This window comes from Carassius carassius, chromosome 16 (assembly GCF_963082965.1).
Source record: "Carassius carassius chromosome 16, fCarCar2.1, whole genome shotgun sequence".
NCBI classification, from domain to species: domain Eukaryota; kingdom Metazoa; phylum Chordata; class Actinopteri; order Cypriniformes; family Cyprinidae; genus Carassius; species Carassius carassius.
The window spans coordinates 8,610,637-8,628,819 of record NC_081770.1 but is presented as its reverse complement, the minus strand read 5'-3'; the positions used below and the strand labels follow the sequence as shown (position 1 = coordinate 8,628,819).

General features: G+C 34.8%; 1 protein-coding gene across 5 annotated transcripts in view; it reads left to right on the top strand.

The window, feature by feature from the left end:
* The window catches only part of LOC132160251 (protein NLRC5-like), a 44,961-nt gene that overhangs the window by 21,595 nt on the left and 5,183 nt on the right, over window positions 1-18,183 (top strand). For 2 of the 5 annotated variants that reach the window (XM_059569983.1, XM_059569984.1), the window contains exons 21-28: window positions 896-1,069; window positions 3,219-3,392; window positions 3,575-3,745; window positions 6,793-6,966; window positions 16,118-16,291; window positions 16,860-17,033; window positions 17,372-17,548; window positions 17,634-17,807. In XM_059569983.1, coding sequence (XP_059425966.1) covers window positions 896-1,069; window positions 3,219-3,392; window positions 3,575-3,745; window positions 6,793-6,966; window positions 16,118-16,291; window positions 16,860-17,033; window positions 17,372-17,548; window positions 17,634-17,807 — 1,392 coding nt within the window. Of the gene's footprint in view, window positions 1-895; window positions 1,070-3,218; window positions 3,393-3,574; window positions 3,746-6,792; window positions 6,967-7,154; window positions 7,326-7,577; window positions 7,752-8,135; window positions 8,310-11,485; window positions 11,660-11,753; window positions 11,925-14,144; window positions 14,313-16,117; window positions 16,292-16,859; window positions 17,034-17,371; window positions 17,549-17,633; window positions 17,808-18,183 lie in introns of all 5 variants that reach the window. The other 3 variants (XM_059569987.1, XM_059569986.1, XM_059569985.1) reach the window with 3 other exon arrangements.

The following is an 18,183-nucleotide window of genomic DNA, read 5'->3' as shown; positions in this document are numbered from 1 at the left end:
GCTTTTAATTTAAAACGGTTTATTTAAAACAATTATTTATCAAAAAGATGGAATTAGAAATAAAGGCCTCCCTCTAATAAAAGCCTGCTTCAAATAAAAGCCTGTTACCTTCTGCAGTTCAGGTAAATAAAGGCCCCGGTTTTTATTTGAGGAATTACGGTTATTTTGGCCTATACAAATGCAAATGCATAATAAAATTATTTGTAATTTTGGTTAGTTTTTAACAATAACTTTTTATTTGTTTGAATTAAATTAACAAGTATAAAGTTATTTTATAATGACAGCATATTGAAGATTTGAAAACAATTATAAATAAACCATATAGTAATCACTGCAATCACTTTTACACTTTTTTTTCAGAAAGATGCAGTGGTAATCTTAACATTTTATTTTATGACTTAGCATTATAAATAACTGAATTAGACTTAGCATTGTAAATGCTCTAAAGCAAATCAGTTGTAAAAATCAGAAAATCTTTTAGAGCTTTGTGAATTTTTTTTTTCATGTAAGTTATAGCTTCTGACCTTTAAATCAAAACATACTCATGATGATATGGCATCAACTACTGCATTATATAATCAGAAACACAGTCTAAATATTATTTTTATATTTTGCTTTCACTTTATTAGGAGTAGGCCAACAGCGCTCTAGCTTGTACTTATTTGAACAATGCTTGAAGCTTAGTATTACGAGCACTTCCTGTGTCTGTTTGCCTCTTTAAGATGAATCCACTTGATATATTCCCCAATTATAAGACACTTTGGATTTTGCTAAACATTTGCTCAGTGAATAAATGTAAATGTAAATACATGTTTCATCTTAGAGCAGCATTATTAATTGAAATGTTAATTTTTAACTAAATATGAAGTGTAATTCACTGATTTATTTTCTGTAGACTTTCAGACTGCAGTATCACTGAAGAAGGTTATAAAGCTCTGGCTTCAGCTCTGAAATCAAACCCTTCACACCTGATAGAGCTGGATCTCACAGGAAATGATCCTGGACAATCAGGAGTGAAGGACCTCACTGATTTACTACAGGATCCAAACTGTCAACTGAAGACACTGAGGTGAGTGCAGTAGTTTGACTAAAGGAAAATTTTATCACCAAACCATCTTTCATCTGTCTTTGCCATTAAGACATACTGTACCTATATCAGCATATTAATTCACTTCTTTTAGATAAAAACCTGTTAACCCACACCTGGACTTGGGCGCACTGAACTCGAAACAAGACAAGATTAATCTTGACAAACTATATCATTATAAAGATCTAAGACTCAAGCATTGATGACAGATCGCTGTTTTTCAATGGAAAGCTTATAAAGAATGTGTTTGTGAAATTTGTGTAAGCAGTCCACATCAAAACATTAAAAATCAAAATGCAGTACATACCAGATTTGTCATAATAGCGAGCCATAAACATATCCACAGCTGTAAATCTTGGTTTAGTTAGAAAGGTAATGGTCCACTGATCAACATCCCAAAGAGCAAGTTTAGTCCAACAAAGCAATAACATTGTAATATGATAATTCCTTTGTTTGCGTTTCAGTTTTTCAAGGACTGTATTCTTTGTGTCCCTTATTGAATAACTCACGCTCAGAAAACCGAGTCTTGGTAGTAAAAAAACAGCATGGTTTTGTAGCGTACAGTGGCACAAACAGAATGAGACAACCCTCACACACGAAAAAAGTGAAAGATAGGTGGAAGATTCTTGATTTGAATTCTGGTGCTCTCTTGTGAGGCGCGCTGTGACGCACCTGTCATTTGATGGAGGCATAATTTAGCGAAAAGCTTTTTCTTTATTTTTTATTATTCAACATTTTTGTTGAAGTGAAAAAAGGTTGCAGGTATCTCATTTTCATGATATCTTCTTCAGATTTGAAATAGAAACTCACAAGGCATATGACTTTCAACCCATTACTTTTCTAGAATACAAAAATCTGTTTTTTCAAGGCACTTCAGTGTCTATAACTTTTAATATTTTTGTGCATTATCAACTCTGGTTGATAAAAAGTATAGCCCAAAGTTAACTTCTTTCCAAATACTCCAGAATTAAGTGTGAATTAAGTAACACACTGAAGTAAGGAACTGTTGCAGTTTTAAGTTAGGTAGGGCACTTTCAGCTATGAGTCCTATTATGGTAGATTTGGTTATCAGGTTAAAATCTGTGCCGTCAATTGAATAAAAAAAAAAACCTAGTATTTGTTTTAATTAAATGTACAAGTAAATATGACAACAGTGGACTTTTACTAGAGAATGTGCACTTTTTATGTATATGTATATTTTTTTTACAAACGAAAATGAAACCATTTAAATGCATAAATAACTTATTTTACATTATAGCTTGCATGTGCTGTTGACTTCAGGCCTTTATTTATTTTTGTTTATTTATTGACTACGGGCCTTTATTTATTTCTTTATTATTTATTTGTTTATTTATTTATTTATTTTATTAACAAATTCTTATCACTATCTTCATGTCTCATCAATGAGTATGCATTCATGGAGAACAAGCTTTTGGGGGTTTTGAGAACCAGAACTGAGCTGACTGATCAATATTTGATCCCCTTTATTAAAATACATGGAGGTGGATAATAACACACAAATTGTTATTCACTCAGCATTACTTGAACTAATACATACATATCTAAATAACAATATAATAGAAATTAATAGTATTCTCTTGTGTGGCTCTATACATTTTTTTAGCCAAATACATTTTTATATTGAAGTAATTAAGATTTCTGCATGCCACAACAGACTGGTTGCTTGTCCCTCCCTGGCCCCCCCTTATAAAAAACATCCTGGCTCCATGCTCTTTTATAATGAAAATAGCCATTGAGCACATCAGGGGTTGTGTCTTCTGCCATCATATTAAGTAGCGTAGCGTTCACTGTAACGTTACCCTTATCACACAACAATAGATGATCATCCACGATGTGAAGACAGCAAGAAGTTGTTATCAAACTATATAAAAATAATTACTAGCTTGGAAAAAAAAATTACACTTTAATTTTTAAATTAATCATGCGCATAAACACGTTAACATTGCCAGCCTTACTTAAAATGTCATAATGAGCATTTATATAAAGAAAAGGTGTTTTCTGTAGAAGTACTTTTTAGACACGTACAATGTGTATCAGTATGATCTTGATTATTTTAGAAGGCAGCGCTGCAATGTACAGTCATTAAATTTCAGTGTACTTCTTTCTCCAGGTTGTTACAGAATCCTTCTGCAGTTGAAGCATGTCAGTATGTGACTGAAGTTGTGGGGGAAAACCCACTACTCCTGAGAGAACTGAATCTGAGTGGACATGAACTAGGAGACGAACAAGTGAATCAGATTGCTGCTCTACTGCAGGATAAACACTGTAAACTCAAGAAGCTGATGTGAGTATTGTGTGTTTTTATCATTATTATTATTATTATTATTACTACAGTACACATCCATCCTATGTGTATCCTATTAAGTCAACTTACAGGAACCAGAACAAAACAGTTCTCAGTGATCATTAAATATAAGCAACATGCATTGTGTTCATAAATTCTTCCTCTCATGTTCATCATTTAAGGATGCGTTATTGTGGTATAACAGAGAAAAGCTGTTCAGCTCTTCCTTCAGTCCTGAGATCAAACCCCAGTTTGGAAGAGGTGGACATTAGCAACAATAATCTGCAGGATTCAGGAGTGAAGAAACTCCTGAAAGAGTTTGAAAATACAAACTGCACACTGAAGAAACTCAGGTGAGTTTAAAAATCCATGGTTTAAAACTAGAACTACCAAGGCAGTCATTTTGATCATTTTTACATTTTAAAATGTAATAACTTTGTTTAAATAAAACTCATATGACTAAAATACCTTAACTTTTCCTAAATTTCGTTTTGTTTTATGACAACATTTAATTATTAAAATTACAAAACACATAAAATTCTAAGTATTTCTACCTTGAATGGCCAAAGCGGTCATATTGAACGTTTGCATGACAGACAAAATATAATTTCTTCTTTTGCGACTTTTTCCTGTGGTTGAAGATAAATTTTACTGTTGCCTAGCAACTTTTGTTCTAGTTGTTTTGATATTGTGTTGCAAAGTTTAAAAGCCAGATGGACACCTCCAATACAACAACTGCTGTTATCCAATCTGCCACGATTCTAGGTAGGCTTTGTTTGGCTGGAAGACTATAGCCTGATTGTTATCACTAATAACTTACTTCAATGACAAAACATCCATAATATTAATAATAATAATAATAATAATAATAGTAATAAAAATAATGACTTGTATTATTTTATGCTAGTTTGATGCTATAGCTAATGCATATATGCTAATTTGACACCACGACAAGACTGATATTGTGAAATAAAACAAACTAATTATGTTTAACTATTAACCCTTTCATGCAGGAATTATGATAACCTCAGTCAGGATTTTTTTCCTATGTGTTTTTATTGCTCTTAGGGCATGAAAAACAAGAATTGATTTTTATTTTATTTTTTTTTTACAAATTTTTCAAAGAGATCTTCAGATGTCCACTTGAGTGGACAGCATGCGGTTGGTTTAAACTGAAGATATACTGTATTAAATATAAGACAATAATCAAACAGATAAAGTATGTGAATTTAACAAACTAATCAATGCAATTATATCAAACAATGTGAAAACTATAAAATATATACAAAAAATATAAATGAAAAATATTGCAATGGCTTCATACAACTTCATACAAGTTGCACTTCGCGTATCTATGATATCAGAACATGAGGACGTGATTCCATCAGAATTTTCTCCAGCCTGTCAAGGTACAACTGTGGAAACCACTCAGGGAGCCTCCAGTGCACCAGAGTATGGAGATTTACCCTTATTAGCTGATAATTCTGATTATGTTCAAGATGGACACGCACATTTCTATCATAGCCCTCCTCTGAGAAAACCTAGCGATACGTTTTTTCAATCTCATCTGAAATGATCAGTGTTGGGGGCAACGCATTACAAGTAACATGCATAACCCATTTAGATTACTTTTTTGATGTTACAAGTAAAGTAATGTGCTACAAGTAACATGCATTACCTAATCAGATTACTTTTTGTTCTAACAAGTAATTAACTACAAGTAATGTGCATTACCTAATCAGATTACTTTTTAAAGTAACAAGTAAAGAAACGCATTACAAGTAACATGCATTACGTAATCAGATTACTTTTTGATGTTATGAGTAAAAAAAAAGTTTTACAATAATGCACATTACATAATCAGATTACTTTTTGATGTTATGAGAAAGGAAATGCATTACAAGTAACATGCATTATGTAATCAGATTACTTTTTGATGTTATGAGTAAAGAAACGCATTAAAAGTAACATGCATTATGTAATCAGATTACCTTTTGCTGTTATTAGTAAAAAAACGCATTACAATAACATGCATTATAAAATCAGATTACTTTTTGATCTAACAAGTAAAGTAATGCATTACAAGTGTCATACATTATGTAAGCACATGACTTTTTTCGATGTCAATGAAAATTGCATTCTAATAATTCAAATACATTTATTTACAAAAGTCAATGCATATTACGTTTTTAAGTTTTAAATTTCAAAAATAATATTTACATTATACTTATGAATTGTAGCTGAAATATAGCCATTGCATACATGACGTCCACTACAGTGGACATGTGATTAATCAGAGTTTTCTCTCAATCTAAAATCAAAACTTGGAAAATTTTACTGTGATATGAATATTAGATATTGCTTTATGCTGCAATATTTTTTTACCTACAAGAGTCTCCTAGGATAGAAGGAATGGGTGGATATTCTGGAGCAACTTTGCATGTCTGACTGACCCTTGGCCATCTTGGTTTGGAGGGGGAAAAAAATTGAAACACAAAGGCTTGCCACTTGGTTGCAATTTATAGGATGATGCACCAGGGTCCAATGAAGAGGCTGATGTGCAACTTTGCCATAAAAACCCGTGCAAATTCAAGAAAATGCTTTTTTAATAGCTGTCCACTGTAGTGACCACTATGCGTGAAAGGGTTAATTTATTTAGCAACAGTGACAATATTTATTATTACATACTATCATTACAAATCCATGTATTCATGAATCACAATTCCAGTGGTGGCTGCATAAAATATTTTTCCAATTCATGTGATCCAAACATTTCCAATAACTCCAGATTACTGTAAAGTACAAAAGTAAAAATGAATTGAAACAAGATGTATGTACTAATTTCCAAAAATCACAACATGTTTTATCTATGGATTATTCTGCTTTGGTTCATATTTGTTGGCATTTAGACTGTCAAATAGGCAACAATATTTTCACTGCGGTGAAAAACTTTTCTTCTCCTTCTTGCTGGACACAAAGCGAGGCACACACATTTGGGAGTGGTCTACGTGGCTTTAACACAATAAAATATTAAAAAAAATATTAAATTTTTTAGGGTGATGACGTCATAAAAAGTGACAACCGACATTGAAAGCTTCATTTTCAAGCCTCAAAAGAAGATTCGAATGAAAATATGATATGACAAAAATGGCATTCAGTTCGATCTAGTATGAATGGTAAGAATGACCGCTATGGCCATTCTAGTAGTTATAGAATTCTGGTAGTTCTAGTGTTAATTGCAGTTAACTTTTAAATTTGTGTTATTTATTTTCATTTTCAATTGTTTATAATACAAATTATATATAATATAACTTATTATATTTATATATAAATGTATGTTTAATATTAATTATATATAAAATTAAACATACATTTTAATTATTATACACATTTTCTGTAGGCTTTCAGACTGCTGTATCACTGAAGAAGGTTATAAAGCTCTGGCTTCAGCTCTGAAATCAAACCCTTCACACCTGATAGAGCTGGATCTGACAGGAAATGATCCTGGACAATCAGGAGTGAAGGAGCTCACTGATTTACTACAGGATCCAAACTGTCAACTGAAGACACTAAGGTGAGAGATGATTAAACAATATAAAATAGGTTATATGCAGGTTAATAATTAATTAAATATTATTAAATTATTTTTAATATTATTTCAGTAAGACAACAAGTAGTTATACATCTGTAGTATCACATCTGACAAAGTGATTTCTTAACAAAAGGACTGAGTTGAATCCTGCATCATCTTCTCTTCTGCAGGTTTTTGGGTCCTGGTGCAGATGAAGCCTGCCAGTATGTGACAAGAATTATGGGTAAAAGCCCATTACTCCTGAGCAAGCTGCATCTGAGTGAATGTGAACTAGAAGACACATTAGTAAATCAGATCGCTGCTCTACTGCAGGATAAACACTGTAAACTCAAGAAGATAATGTGAGTGTTTCACAAAATGTTCATAATTATTATTTGCCTTGAAGTATTTGTAAAATATATCATTTATTAGATACTGTACATTAAATAAGTGGTTAAATTAACAGGTTACTTGTATTAATTTAGTGGACACTTTTATCCAGTGCAACGTACAAATAACAATAATACAAGCAGAAGCAACTAAGGCTGTTGCTGATCATTAAATAGGCTTTCAGATTCATACAAACAAAGTTACAAAGTTTTCTTTCTCTACAGGCTGAATAATAACAGGATCTCAGTAGAAGGTGTTGCTACTTTGACTTCAGCATTGAATTCAAATCCTTCAAACCTGATAGAGCTGGATCTGAGTGGGAATAAAATAGGAAACTCTGGAATTCAGAAGATCTGTCCTCTGTTGAATAATCCTCAGTGCAGATTGAAGACACTGAAGTGTGTTTTTATTTTTTATACATTTATATATTTCTACATAATATACATTTGTAAATGTCATTTTGATTAGATTTACTGTCAAGACAGACTTTTTTTTTTTACAACTTACATTATTATATTTAAATATTGTATGAAATATAAAAATTCTAATTAAGCAGATTATATCATTAAGGAATTTGTTGCTTATCTATGGGGTGAGAATTCTGTCAATGTTGAAATTTGTAGGATATTTTTTGTTTTCACAGTATTTTGTATGATTATGTTTTTATTTATCTTTAAATTTAAAAAAAGACTTATCACTTTATTCATATCAGTTATGTTTATTTACCATAGAAAATTCAATACTTAACACTTTTATATATATATATCTATATATACATACAGACTTTCAAGCTGCAGTATCACAGAAGAAGGATATAAAGCACTGGCTTTAGCTCTGAGATCAAACCCTTCACATCTGATAGAGCTGGATCTCACAGGAAATGATCCTGGACAATCAGGAGTGAAGGAGCTCACTGATTTACCACAGGAAGGTTGCTGTAAATTGAAGAACATCAGGTGATAATTACTTTCAAATATTTAAAAATAAGCAATGTGTACTGTGTGGAACTAGGTAAAAGGTTAAAATGTGTCAGTATGAAACTGAATGGAAAAAGGAATTTACTGAATTGTATATCAAGTATATTTCATGGGTCTGACATGGGTCGTGAGTTTTGTGTAACAGAAAATTGATTTTCCTCTAATAATTCACCTCTAATTAGTTTTAAGTGAAAATGCAAACTAACACATGCATTCTGTGCATGCGTGAGAGGAACGAGCTGTTCATATCAGCAGCAATTAATAGTATATATGGTTGGGAATGATCACATAATATTTAAACAGCCTTCTGTCTTTACTGTCTTCATTCAAATGCTTGTTTTCATCACTTTCGCTTTAATTCTTGGGCACTGACTAATTCGCTAACCTGAACATCCAATCAGAGCTCTCACTCTCCTGACATCCTGGATGCCAATGTGAGTCCAACGACAGCCAAAGAGTGGAACACACCAAACTAACTAGCTCGACCCTCGCTCGCAGCTAGCTATGGTTTCGGATATACAGCCCTTTTCCTCACTCTGGAGGTGTAAAGTTAATGGAGGCTGGATAGAGGGCCACCAGTAATCCTTTCGATGGTTCTGACTTTCTGTTCTAGTCTCTTGATGTCTGATTTGGTAGCTGAACCAAACCAGACAGTTATGAAAGAACACAGGATAGACTCAATAATAGCTGAGTAGAACTGTTTCACCATCTCCTGTGGCAGGCTGAATTTCCTCAGCTGATGAAGGAAGTAGATTCTCTGCTGGGCCTTTTTAGAAATGGAGTCTATGTGAGTGTCCCACTTCTTGTCCTGAGAGAAAGTGGTGCCCAGGGATCTGTACGACTGTACTGCATTCACATTGCTGTTCATGATGGTGAGTGTGTGTGTGGGGGGGGGGGGGGCGGGGGGGGGTATGCTAGGTGTTTTAGTCCAGCGTCACGTCGTTTAATTAGCAAATGCATTTGCGCTTATTTTCGTGCCCATGGGCGTGCTGGTCTAAAAACGAGGTGTGTTCAGGCGCATTGCTGACGCAATGCTATTTTAAGGAGCTGAAAATAGACTGCACTATAGCCCAGCTCAAACCTGGTCTAAAGTCTGTGAAAATGTTTTTTCTTTGTTATTTAAAGTGCTTAAATAACAAAGTGCTTAAAAAACTTAAACTCATTTGGCCAGACTTTAGTAGGCGGGTCCGCAACGAGCGTACACGCTGCTTATTAAACACAGGGATAGACAGCAGCACACAAACATGCCAAATATTACAAATTTTGGATTGCAATGCATAATAATTTTTGTAGGCTAATTTAAAAAAAAAAAAAAAATATATATATATATATATATATATATGAGTGCAACTAGCTCTTAAAGGAAATGGAAGATGAGACTCTGATTGGTTTATTGCCTGTTACGCCCAAAAAACACCCATTACTCATTAAGAGAATAGGTAGAACCCATTTAGACCATGCGCCCCGGCACGCCAACTGTTCTTCCGTCGTTACAATACAAAAGTGAATTTGGACACGCCCTGAGTGCACCTGCACCGTGTGCTTTACACTTTTCACATTTAGATAATTAAAATAGGGCCCCCTGTCTGTAAGCAGACTCGTCTCCATCCTTGATAAGGCAGATGACTCTAGTGTCGTCCATAAACTTCAAGAGCTTGACAGAGGGGTCCTTTAAAAGTTCGGTCATTTGTGTACATGGAGAAGAGCAGTGGGGATAGAACACAACCCTGAGGGGTGCCAGTGCTGATGGTGATAGTCCTGGAATGGAGTTCGCCTGTCTTTCAGGATACTGGTGATCCACTGACATATGGAGGTGGGCACAGAGAGCTGTATTGAAGGCCAAACATAAGTCCACAATTAGGATCTAATTAGGACCTTGGTTAATTTCCAGGTCTGTCAAGGTGTTTGCAGGATGTAATGCAGTCCCATGTTGACTGCATCATGCACAGACTTGTTTCCTCTGTAGGCAAACTGAAGAGGATCCAGTGAGGGTCCAGTGATGTCCTTCAGGTGAGCCAACACCAGTCTCTCAAGTGACCTAATGACCACAGACATGAGAGCAAAAGTTCTAAATCATTAAATCTAGTGATTTTGGGTTTTTTTGGGAACTGAAAATGTTGGTGGAGATTTTGAAGCATCAGGAAACTTCACACAGCTCCAGTGATCTGTTGAAGATCTGTGTAAAATTGGGGGCCAGTCGGTCAGTGCAGGCGTTTAAACAGACAGGTGAAAACCATCTGGGCCTGAAGCGTTCTTAGATTTCTGCTTGCTGAAGACCCAATTCACATCCATCCACACATTAAGTGCAGGTCGAGTGTTGACTGTCCTTTTCAAATCGACAGTAAAATACATTGTTAAAAGATGTATTTCGTTAAAACAGTAAAAAGATCGTCAGCCAATTGTTGATTCTCCACAGACTGTGGGGGTGGGGTCTTGTACAAGGAGATGTTCTTGAGACCGGTCCATACTAATGCCAGATCGTTGGCTGAAAATTGTTTTCTCAGCTTTTCTGAGTAGTTTTTTTTAGCCTTTGTTAGTCTGTTCCTGGCCTGGTTGTAAAATATTTTATCCCCACTTTTGTAAGCATCCTCTTTTGCATGACGAAGCTGTTTGTGTTTCCCAGTAAACCACGGTTTATTATTATTAAATGATAAGAATGTCCTGGTGGGGATGCACATATCCTCACAGAAATTGATGTATGAAGTCACAGTCTCTGTGAGCTCGTCCAGATCAGTGGCATCAGCTTAATAAACGCTCCAATCTGTGAGGTCAAAACAGACTTGTAAATCAGGCTCTGCTTCATTAGTCCATTTTTAAACCATCCTTAAAATAGGTTTAGCTAATTTCAGTTTCTTCTCTTTCATCACTTCAGCCGCCCACTTATCATATTTGTAGAGCTGCGGGCTTTGTGACCCCCCATCACATTTGCTAGTTTCTATAGCCTTCATGTTGAGCCAGTATCCTCCTGTGTTCTCACCTTAAATGGATAGAAGCACCAAGAGACCCCCAGTTAGTGTCGGATTGCTAAACTGCTCTAGAGTGTCAGTACAATATTTCATATAGGTGTACTCTTAGACTGGACCCATTAGCAAGATGGGAACTTCATGAATTGTAACATAATTATCTAATCTAAATTTCTTATTTTCTTCCTGTAGGTATTTGAAAAGTCCTGCTGCAGAGGAAGTGTGTCAGTATATTACTGAAGTTCTGGGTAAAAGTCCATTATTACTGAAAGAACTGGATCTGAGTGAAGATAAATTAGAAGATCTGGATTGGGAGAAGTTCTCTGCTCTTTTAATGGACTCTCATAGCAAAGTGGAGAAAATTATGTAAGAATAACTTATCTATTTATCATTTATAATAGATTATCTGATGTGTGTTGAATATGCGCTGAATAATAAATAATACTGTTTTTATCCTTAGGCTGAATAATTGTAAGCTGACAGAGAAAAGTTGTTCAGTTCTAGCTACTGTTCTCTCCTCCAAAACCATCCTGAAAGAGGTGAACCTGAAAAACAGCCATCTGCCAGACTCGGGAGTCAAAGAGATCTGTGAGGGACTGAAGAATTCTGTTTGTGAGTTAAAGATACTCAAGTGAGTACATTCCACCATCAGCTATACTCAACACCACAGCAATCAATGGAATACTATACATTTATGGATTCTGCTTACCTCCAGCAGTGGGGAAATTTGAAGAATAATGTTTTTGTTGCTGTGTGTGTGTGTTGTAGTGGTTTTCCTATAATTAACCTCACAACAGTGTTGTCTCGAAATACAGAATTTAAATAATAAATAAAATATAAAACTAAATAAAGTAATATTTTGGGAGAAATGGATGAATTCACTTGCTGTAAATCTGAATGACAAGTCTCTCTGAACTGAAGCACAAACAAACATGGCAGTGCCCGTCTCACATTACAGTGGCTCCAGAAGCATGCGACATCTGACATATATAGCAATTGTAAGTCGCTTTGGATAAAAAGCGTCAGCTAAATAGATTATGTAATGTAACATGGTGTGCAAGTTTATGAATATTTTGAATATAAAAGGAAAAAACGAAATAAAAGCGATCCATCTGTCATACAGTGTTTTTGTGACCGAGGTGTGTCACGTGACAAACATGACTTGTAAACAATAGGGGAAAATGTTATAAAATAATGGTCGCCTAAAAAGAAGCTCACTCTGGGGGGACCGGTCCGTGTACCTTCGACGGAACTGACGGAGCTGAAGCTCTTTCCTCTGTTGGACGGTGTGGATCGGGATCCGCCGATCAGAGAAGTGCAGCAGACTACACTCTACAAGATAAGCTTCAGTTGCTGTTGTTTGTAATAGCAAATGAAAACATAGGCTACTTGTGAGGTTTTTCTTAAATAGGCATAGAATAAAATTAGTAGGCTAAAAATCTGCATATTTCATGTCATTGTAGATCATTGGCCTACAGTAAAATTCAAATGTCATTGAATAAATTAATTTCTGTTTGTTCAAAGATAGATAGATAAATAAATAAATAAATAAATAAATAAATAAATAAATAAATAAATAAATAAATATATTTACCACTAGCAAAGAATCTGCGGGATTAATATGCTCTGCTGTCTGCCGCTTCTCTCCTGGTGAAAATGAACTGAGCTTGCGGTTGCCGCTTGTCGGTGCAGTACAGAAGGGATGAAAGGGGCGTTTCAGCGCCGCCCACACATTCAAACAAATATTAAAGCATAATCTCATTTTTTACCCACAAACAAAAATACGAAAAATCCAGCTAAATTTTCGTTTTCCGTTTCTTAAACAAAACGAAAAAACGAAAATCAAACCGTTTCTCATATTTCTTTATTTATTTATAAATAGAAAATCAAATGACCAAAATATACACGGACTGTACACGGACCGGGACCACTAGGATATTTTAAACTCACCACTGAAAAGGAATTAAGGAATAAAGGATAGAATTTAGAAACAGACTTCAACAACAGCTATACACACAAAATAAAACTCCTTTATTTTCTAAAATATTTAATTTTTATTTTTTTTAAATAAATAAATCACAGTTGTCTCCGCTATAGTGAACTGTGAAGTTCAGATTAGAGAATTAGCCTTGCTATATTAAAATACATTTTAAAGAATGAATGTAACCAAACAGTTGGTAGCCCCCATCGACTTACCAATTTCAATAATATTTAGTTTTTTTTTTAAGTACCCACCATAAAATCTCTAAAATTTACATATTTGCCTACATATTTGGTTACTGAAGTAAATGTAAAGGAGTGGAGTGAATTCAGTTTGCTACATACACCTCTAATTATAAAAGGAGTTTCTGTGAGAGAGCATACCTCAAGCTAGTCACTGATAGCTTCAGTGTTGGGAATGTTCTTTGCTCACTTTCTGTATAAAATGTATTCCCAGTTTGTATAATAATTTTGCTTTTCATACTACTAAAAATATCAATGAGACGTTTATATATATATATACATATATACATATATATATATATAAACTAATTAATAAACTATTCTTAGCCAGAATATAATCTGCTCTTTCTCTAAACACTTCATTATCATATTTTTTAATACCAAGAGCTATATTAAACAGGAATCATAATCATTTAAATACATTTACGTAACCATAATAGTTCAGCTCTCCCCATTTGAGTTCATGTATTTTAATTATATACTTTATGCAGTCTATTCAAAATTATTATTTGAATTGTAAATTGTGCAGTGTAAATACATGTGTCCCAACTTTGAGCTGCATTATTCATTGTAATGTTAATTGTTTACTGTAAATGTTAATTGCAATTCATTAATGTATTTTCTGTAGACTTTCAGACTGCAGTATCACTGAAGAAGGTTATAAAGCTCTGGCTTCAGCTCTGAGATCAAACCCTTCACACCTGATAGAGCTGGATCTCACAGGAAATGATCCTGGACAATCAGGAGTGAAGGAGCTCACTGATTTACTACATGATCCAAGCTGTCAACTAAACCAGTTGAGACATGAGGTGAGACATGATGAAATAATACAAAATAAATTATATGTTAAATATTCATACTAAATATTATTTCAGTAATACAGTAATTTGCAAATGTGCTGATGTGAGTAGTGTGGTATTTGATTCCGTTTGTGACGAGAGCGGTATGATTTTTTCTTGGTATAACTAAATCAAAAGAGCACAGACTACGCCACCCTGGGAATTGCACCCAAGGAAATATAAAAAGGACCCAGGTTCGGTGGTGCAGAGAAAAGACAGGGTCGCTTCATCCAATGAATTAATGGTTTTATTTAAAAGGAAAAATATCCCACTAGCACCATTTGTTTGTAATATAAATAACTGGCAAGTTTATTATAACAATACACAATATGTCAAATGTTAAAAGAACATTCCTCCAGACATCGCTGATTTTCAAGCACTGAATAACATTAAACAAAACAAAAATGTATGTACCGTCCCCACAAAATAAAACAAACAAGAAAAATTATTACTACAAAAAGAATGTAACGGCAAGGCTTAAGCTCCCGTTAGGGGTGGCAAGCTAGCTGTAAACAATTGTGCTCTCAACCATTTATGTGTGCACGGCAAACTACATATGAAGAGGTGCTCAAACCCTGGTGCTCCAACCTCACAGCAAATGTGTTCACCCAGGTGACTAGCCTCCCCCTCGGCACACTCAGCCTTGACTCGAAACAAAGAAAAAGATTAGTAGGGAAGATACACATACAAGATAATCACATCAATCACAATTATGATGATTGATCAGATCAGGTGGTACACAGGTGATAAATAATCGGTCCAACCTCATTTGCAGTGAGGACCCCAAAATACTCGATGGATGACCGTTAGATAGACACTAATATAGCACCACACGGCACTACGGCCAAAATCACACTGATCAGTCCAACTCAATTACAGAAATAACAGTAACCCTAACCATAAAATTAAATAAAAAACACACAGCGACTATTAAAGTCATGAAAAACCTAACAAAATAATTATTCACGAAGGACAAAAGAATAAACTAGTCATAGAAAAACAGCAGCACGACCTGAATGAAATCACGTGGTACGCGGAAGACTGCAAAACAAAACATAACAATCAGACAAGGATCTACTCCAATCGTCAATACAAAACATTACTAAATCGTACGTACCCCGCGAGAATCACACACACATCACGGATCACACATCACGATGTCAGGATGCACTCGCGAAATGTTCCACTCGAAGCTTTCTATGAGTGCTCGACGCAACTCCCAGGGTACGCAGACGAAACGGTTACAGCAATCCTGGACTATAGTGAAACCGGAAAAGGGGCGGATGTGACCAAGCCTACATTCTAGGGCTTCTTGTCTAACCATTTAAATACGCTGGCCCTGATTACCTCGTCCACCCATTCCCATATAAGGGCAATGACGAACAGAAACAGGAAAGGGGAAATCCCCTGCTGCTACACAATCAAGCCCAGATTCCCGACATTGTATTGCAATTAAGCAGATCTAGGAGTATCAAGGTCTTCACACGTGTGCTTTCCAGGAAGATCTTGAGACCATTCAAAATGCCAACTTCATTGTAGATATTTGTACCGAAAATGAAGATCTTGTGATCCCATGCCCTGCTGCTCCTCTTGACATTTACTGTACAGTTTCTCACTGTTTCTTTCAAATACATACATAAGTGCTGAAATTAAGTAGAGCTTGTCATTAAAAACAATGACAATGAATTTTGTCTTAACATATTTTAAAAGGCAATGGGCATTTAGTTCAGAATTAAATTGAATCGTTCATCAACTTTTGCAGGTTTTTGAGAAGTTCTGCTGCAGATGAAGCCTGTCAGTATGTGACAGGAATTGTGGGTAAAAACCCACTACTCCTGAGAGAACTGAATCTGAGTGAATGTGAACTAGGAGATACACGAGTAAATCAGATTGCTGCTCTACTACAGGACAAACACTGTACACTCAACACACTGACGTGAGTATTTCACATCATTTTAAAATGTTGTATTACTTTTAATAGCAATGTTACTGTACTTGACAATATTTTCTTATTTGTCTGAGCCAGTGGCATTTTTTTCTTCTGGCATTTTATTACAGTCAAAATAATGTGAAGTATTAAAATTAAAGTTATTGTAAAGAGAAATAAATGTTTTTTCCTAATGAAATTTTGGAAATTGTGCATCCTCAATGTAGATGAGACTTACAGCAATTCAGATAATTATGCCAGATTGTTTTAAAATATAAATATCATGTGTAGGACATTAAAAATCAATCTTGAATGATGCGGTCACTGTACAATTGGCTTACTCGATTTGTTTAAAAATTTGGATTCGTTGAATAACAAGGCATTGTTGTGTGGTTTTCAGAAAGGCACAACAGTTCTGCTGTGGCTTTGGTTGGAACAACACTGGCGATATTTTGTGTACAATGTAACCTGTTTATTAAACCGTTGTATTAAATCAGATTTGCGGATATTTGAGGGAAAAACCACTCTTGCCATGTATATGGTGGGCCAACATTGTCTTTTCTCTTTCTGTCTTCAGGCTGTGTGGATGCAGTATTACAGAGAAGCAATGCCTCACCCTGACCTCAGCTCTGAAATCAAACCTATCACACCTGAGAGAACTGAACCTCAGTGTGAATAAAATAAAGAACACAGGAGTGATGCACATATGTGATCTCCTAAATGATTTCCACTGTAAACTGGAGAGATTGAGGTGAGGAACACTTTATACTCAGTATCTCATGATGAGCCTGAGTATTTTGTGATCTGGTGAAGGATTATGGATGCACTGATACCACTTTTACTGTTCTTTCTATTGCTCTATTTTATTTTGTCTTTCATTTAATAGCACAGGAATTAGATCAGGGGTCACTAAACTCGGTATGTCACAGAGCATTTTAATGACTATAAATGCACAAAAACAGTATACCGATACCGATACTGCATCTCTATTAAAGATGATCTCTCTTCCTTGTTTTGCTGATGTAATAAAGAGTTAGCTTCTCAAATTTTATTTTATGCTCTCCATCTCTCGATTTTTCCCAATGTTAGGTTAAGATACTGCGATATGACAGTTGAAGGTTGTTCTGCTGTGACTTCAGCTCTGAAATCGAACCCATCACACCTGAGGGAGCTGGACCTAAGCGGGAATAACCTAAAAAACACAAGGCAAAAAACACAATTGTATGACGTACTGAAGGATTCACACTGTAAAATGAATGAAATAAGGTCAGTAGCAATCATAAAAATGAACAAAATAGTGTTTTGGTATTTGAATGAAACAGAATAGTTTGTCTCATTTCTCTGAATATAGGTTCACAAGATGTGACATGAAAGATGAAGATTGTTCTGTTCTGACGTCAGCTCTGAAATCAAACCCATCGCACATTAGAGAGCTGAACTTAAGTGGGAATGTATTAGGACAATTGGGAGTAACAACCCTCAGTGATGTACTGAAAAACCCACAATGCAAGCTGGAGAAACTAGAGTTGGTATCATTATGTTGTACATCAGTAACAGTGTGATGCTTTTAACTATTGGACTGATTCAATTTGTATTAGTAGAAAAATAATTAAACTTTGAAGCAAAATGTGTATTTTGTGCAGTAAACCACACTCTAAAAATACTTTAAATTGTGAGATGAGTACAATATTTTCTTAATTTTTTCAAATCGACTACATGAAAATAGTACATTTAAATGTCACTTTTTTCCCAGTGAACTACAATATTAATTCTATATTTTAAATGACAGTTATAATTCATTCAATGACTGTGTCATTTACATTTTATAAGAGTAAAGATGCTCCAGTCTTCTGTTGTATCCTCAGTATCCTAGTTAACCTAGTTGTATCCTAGTTGTATCC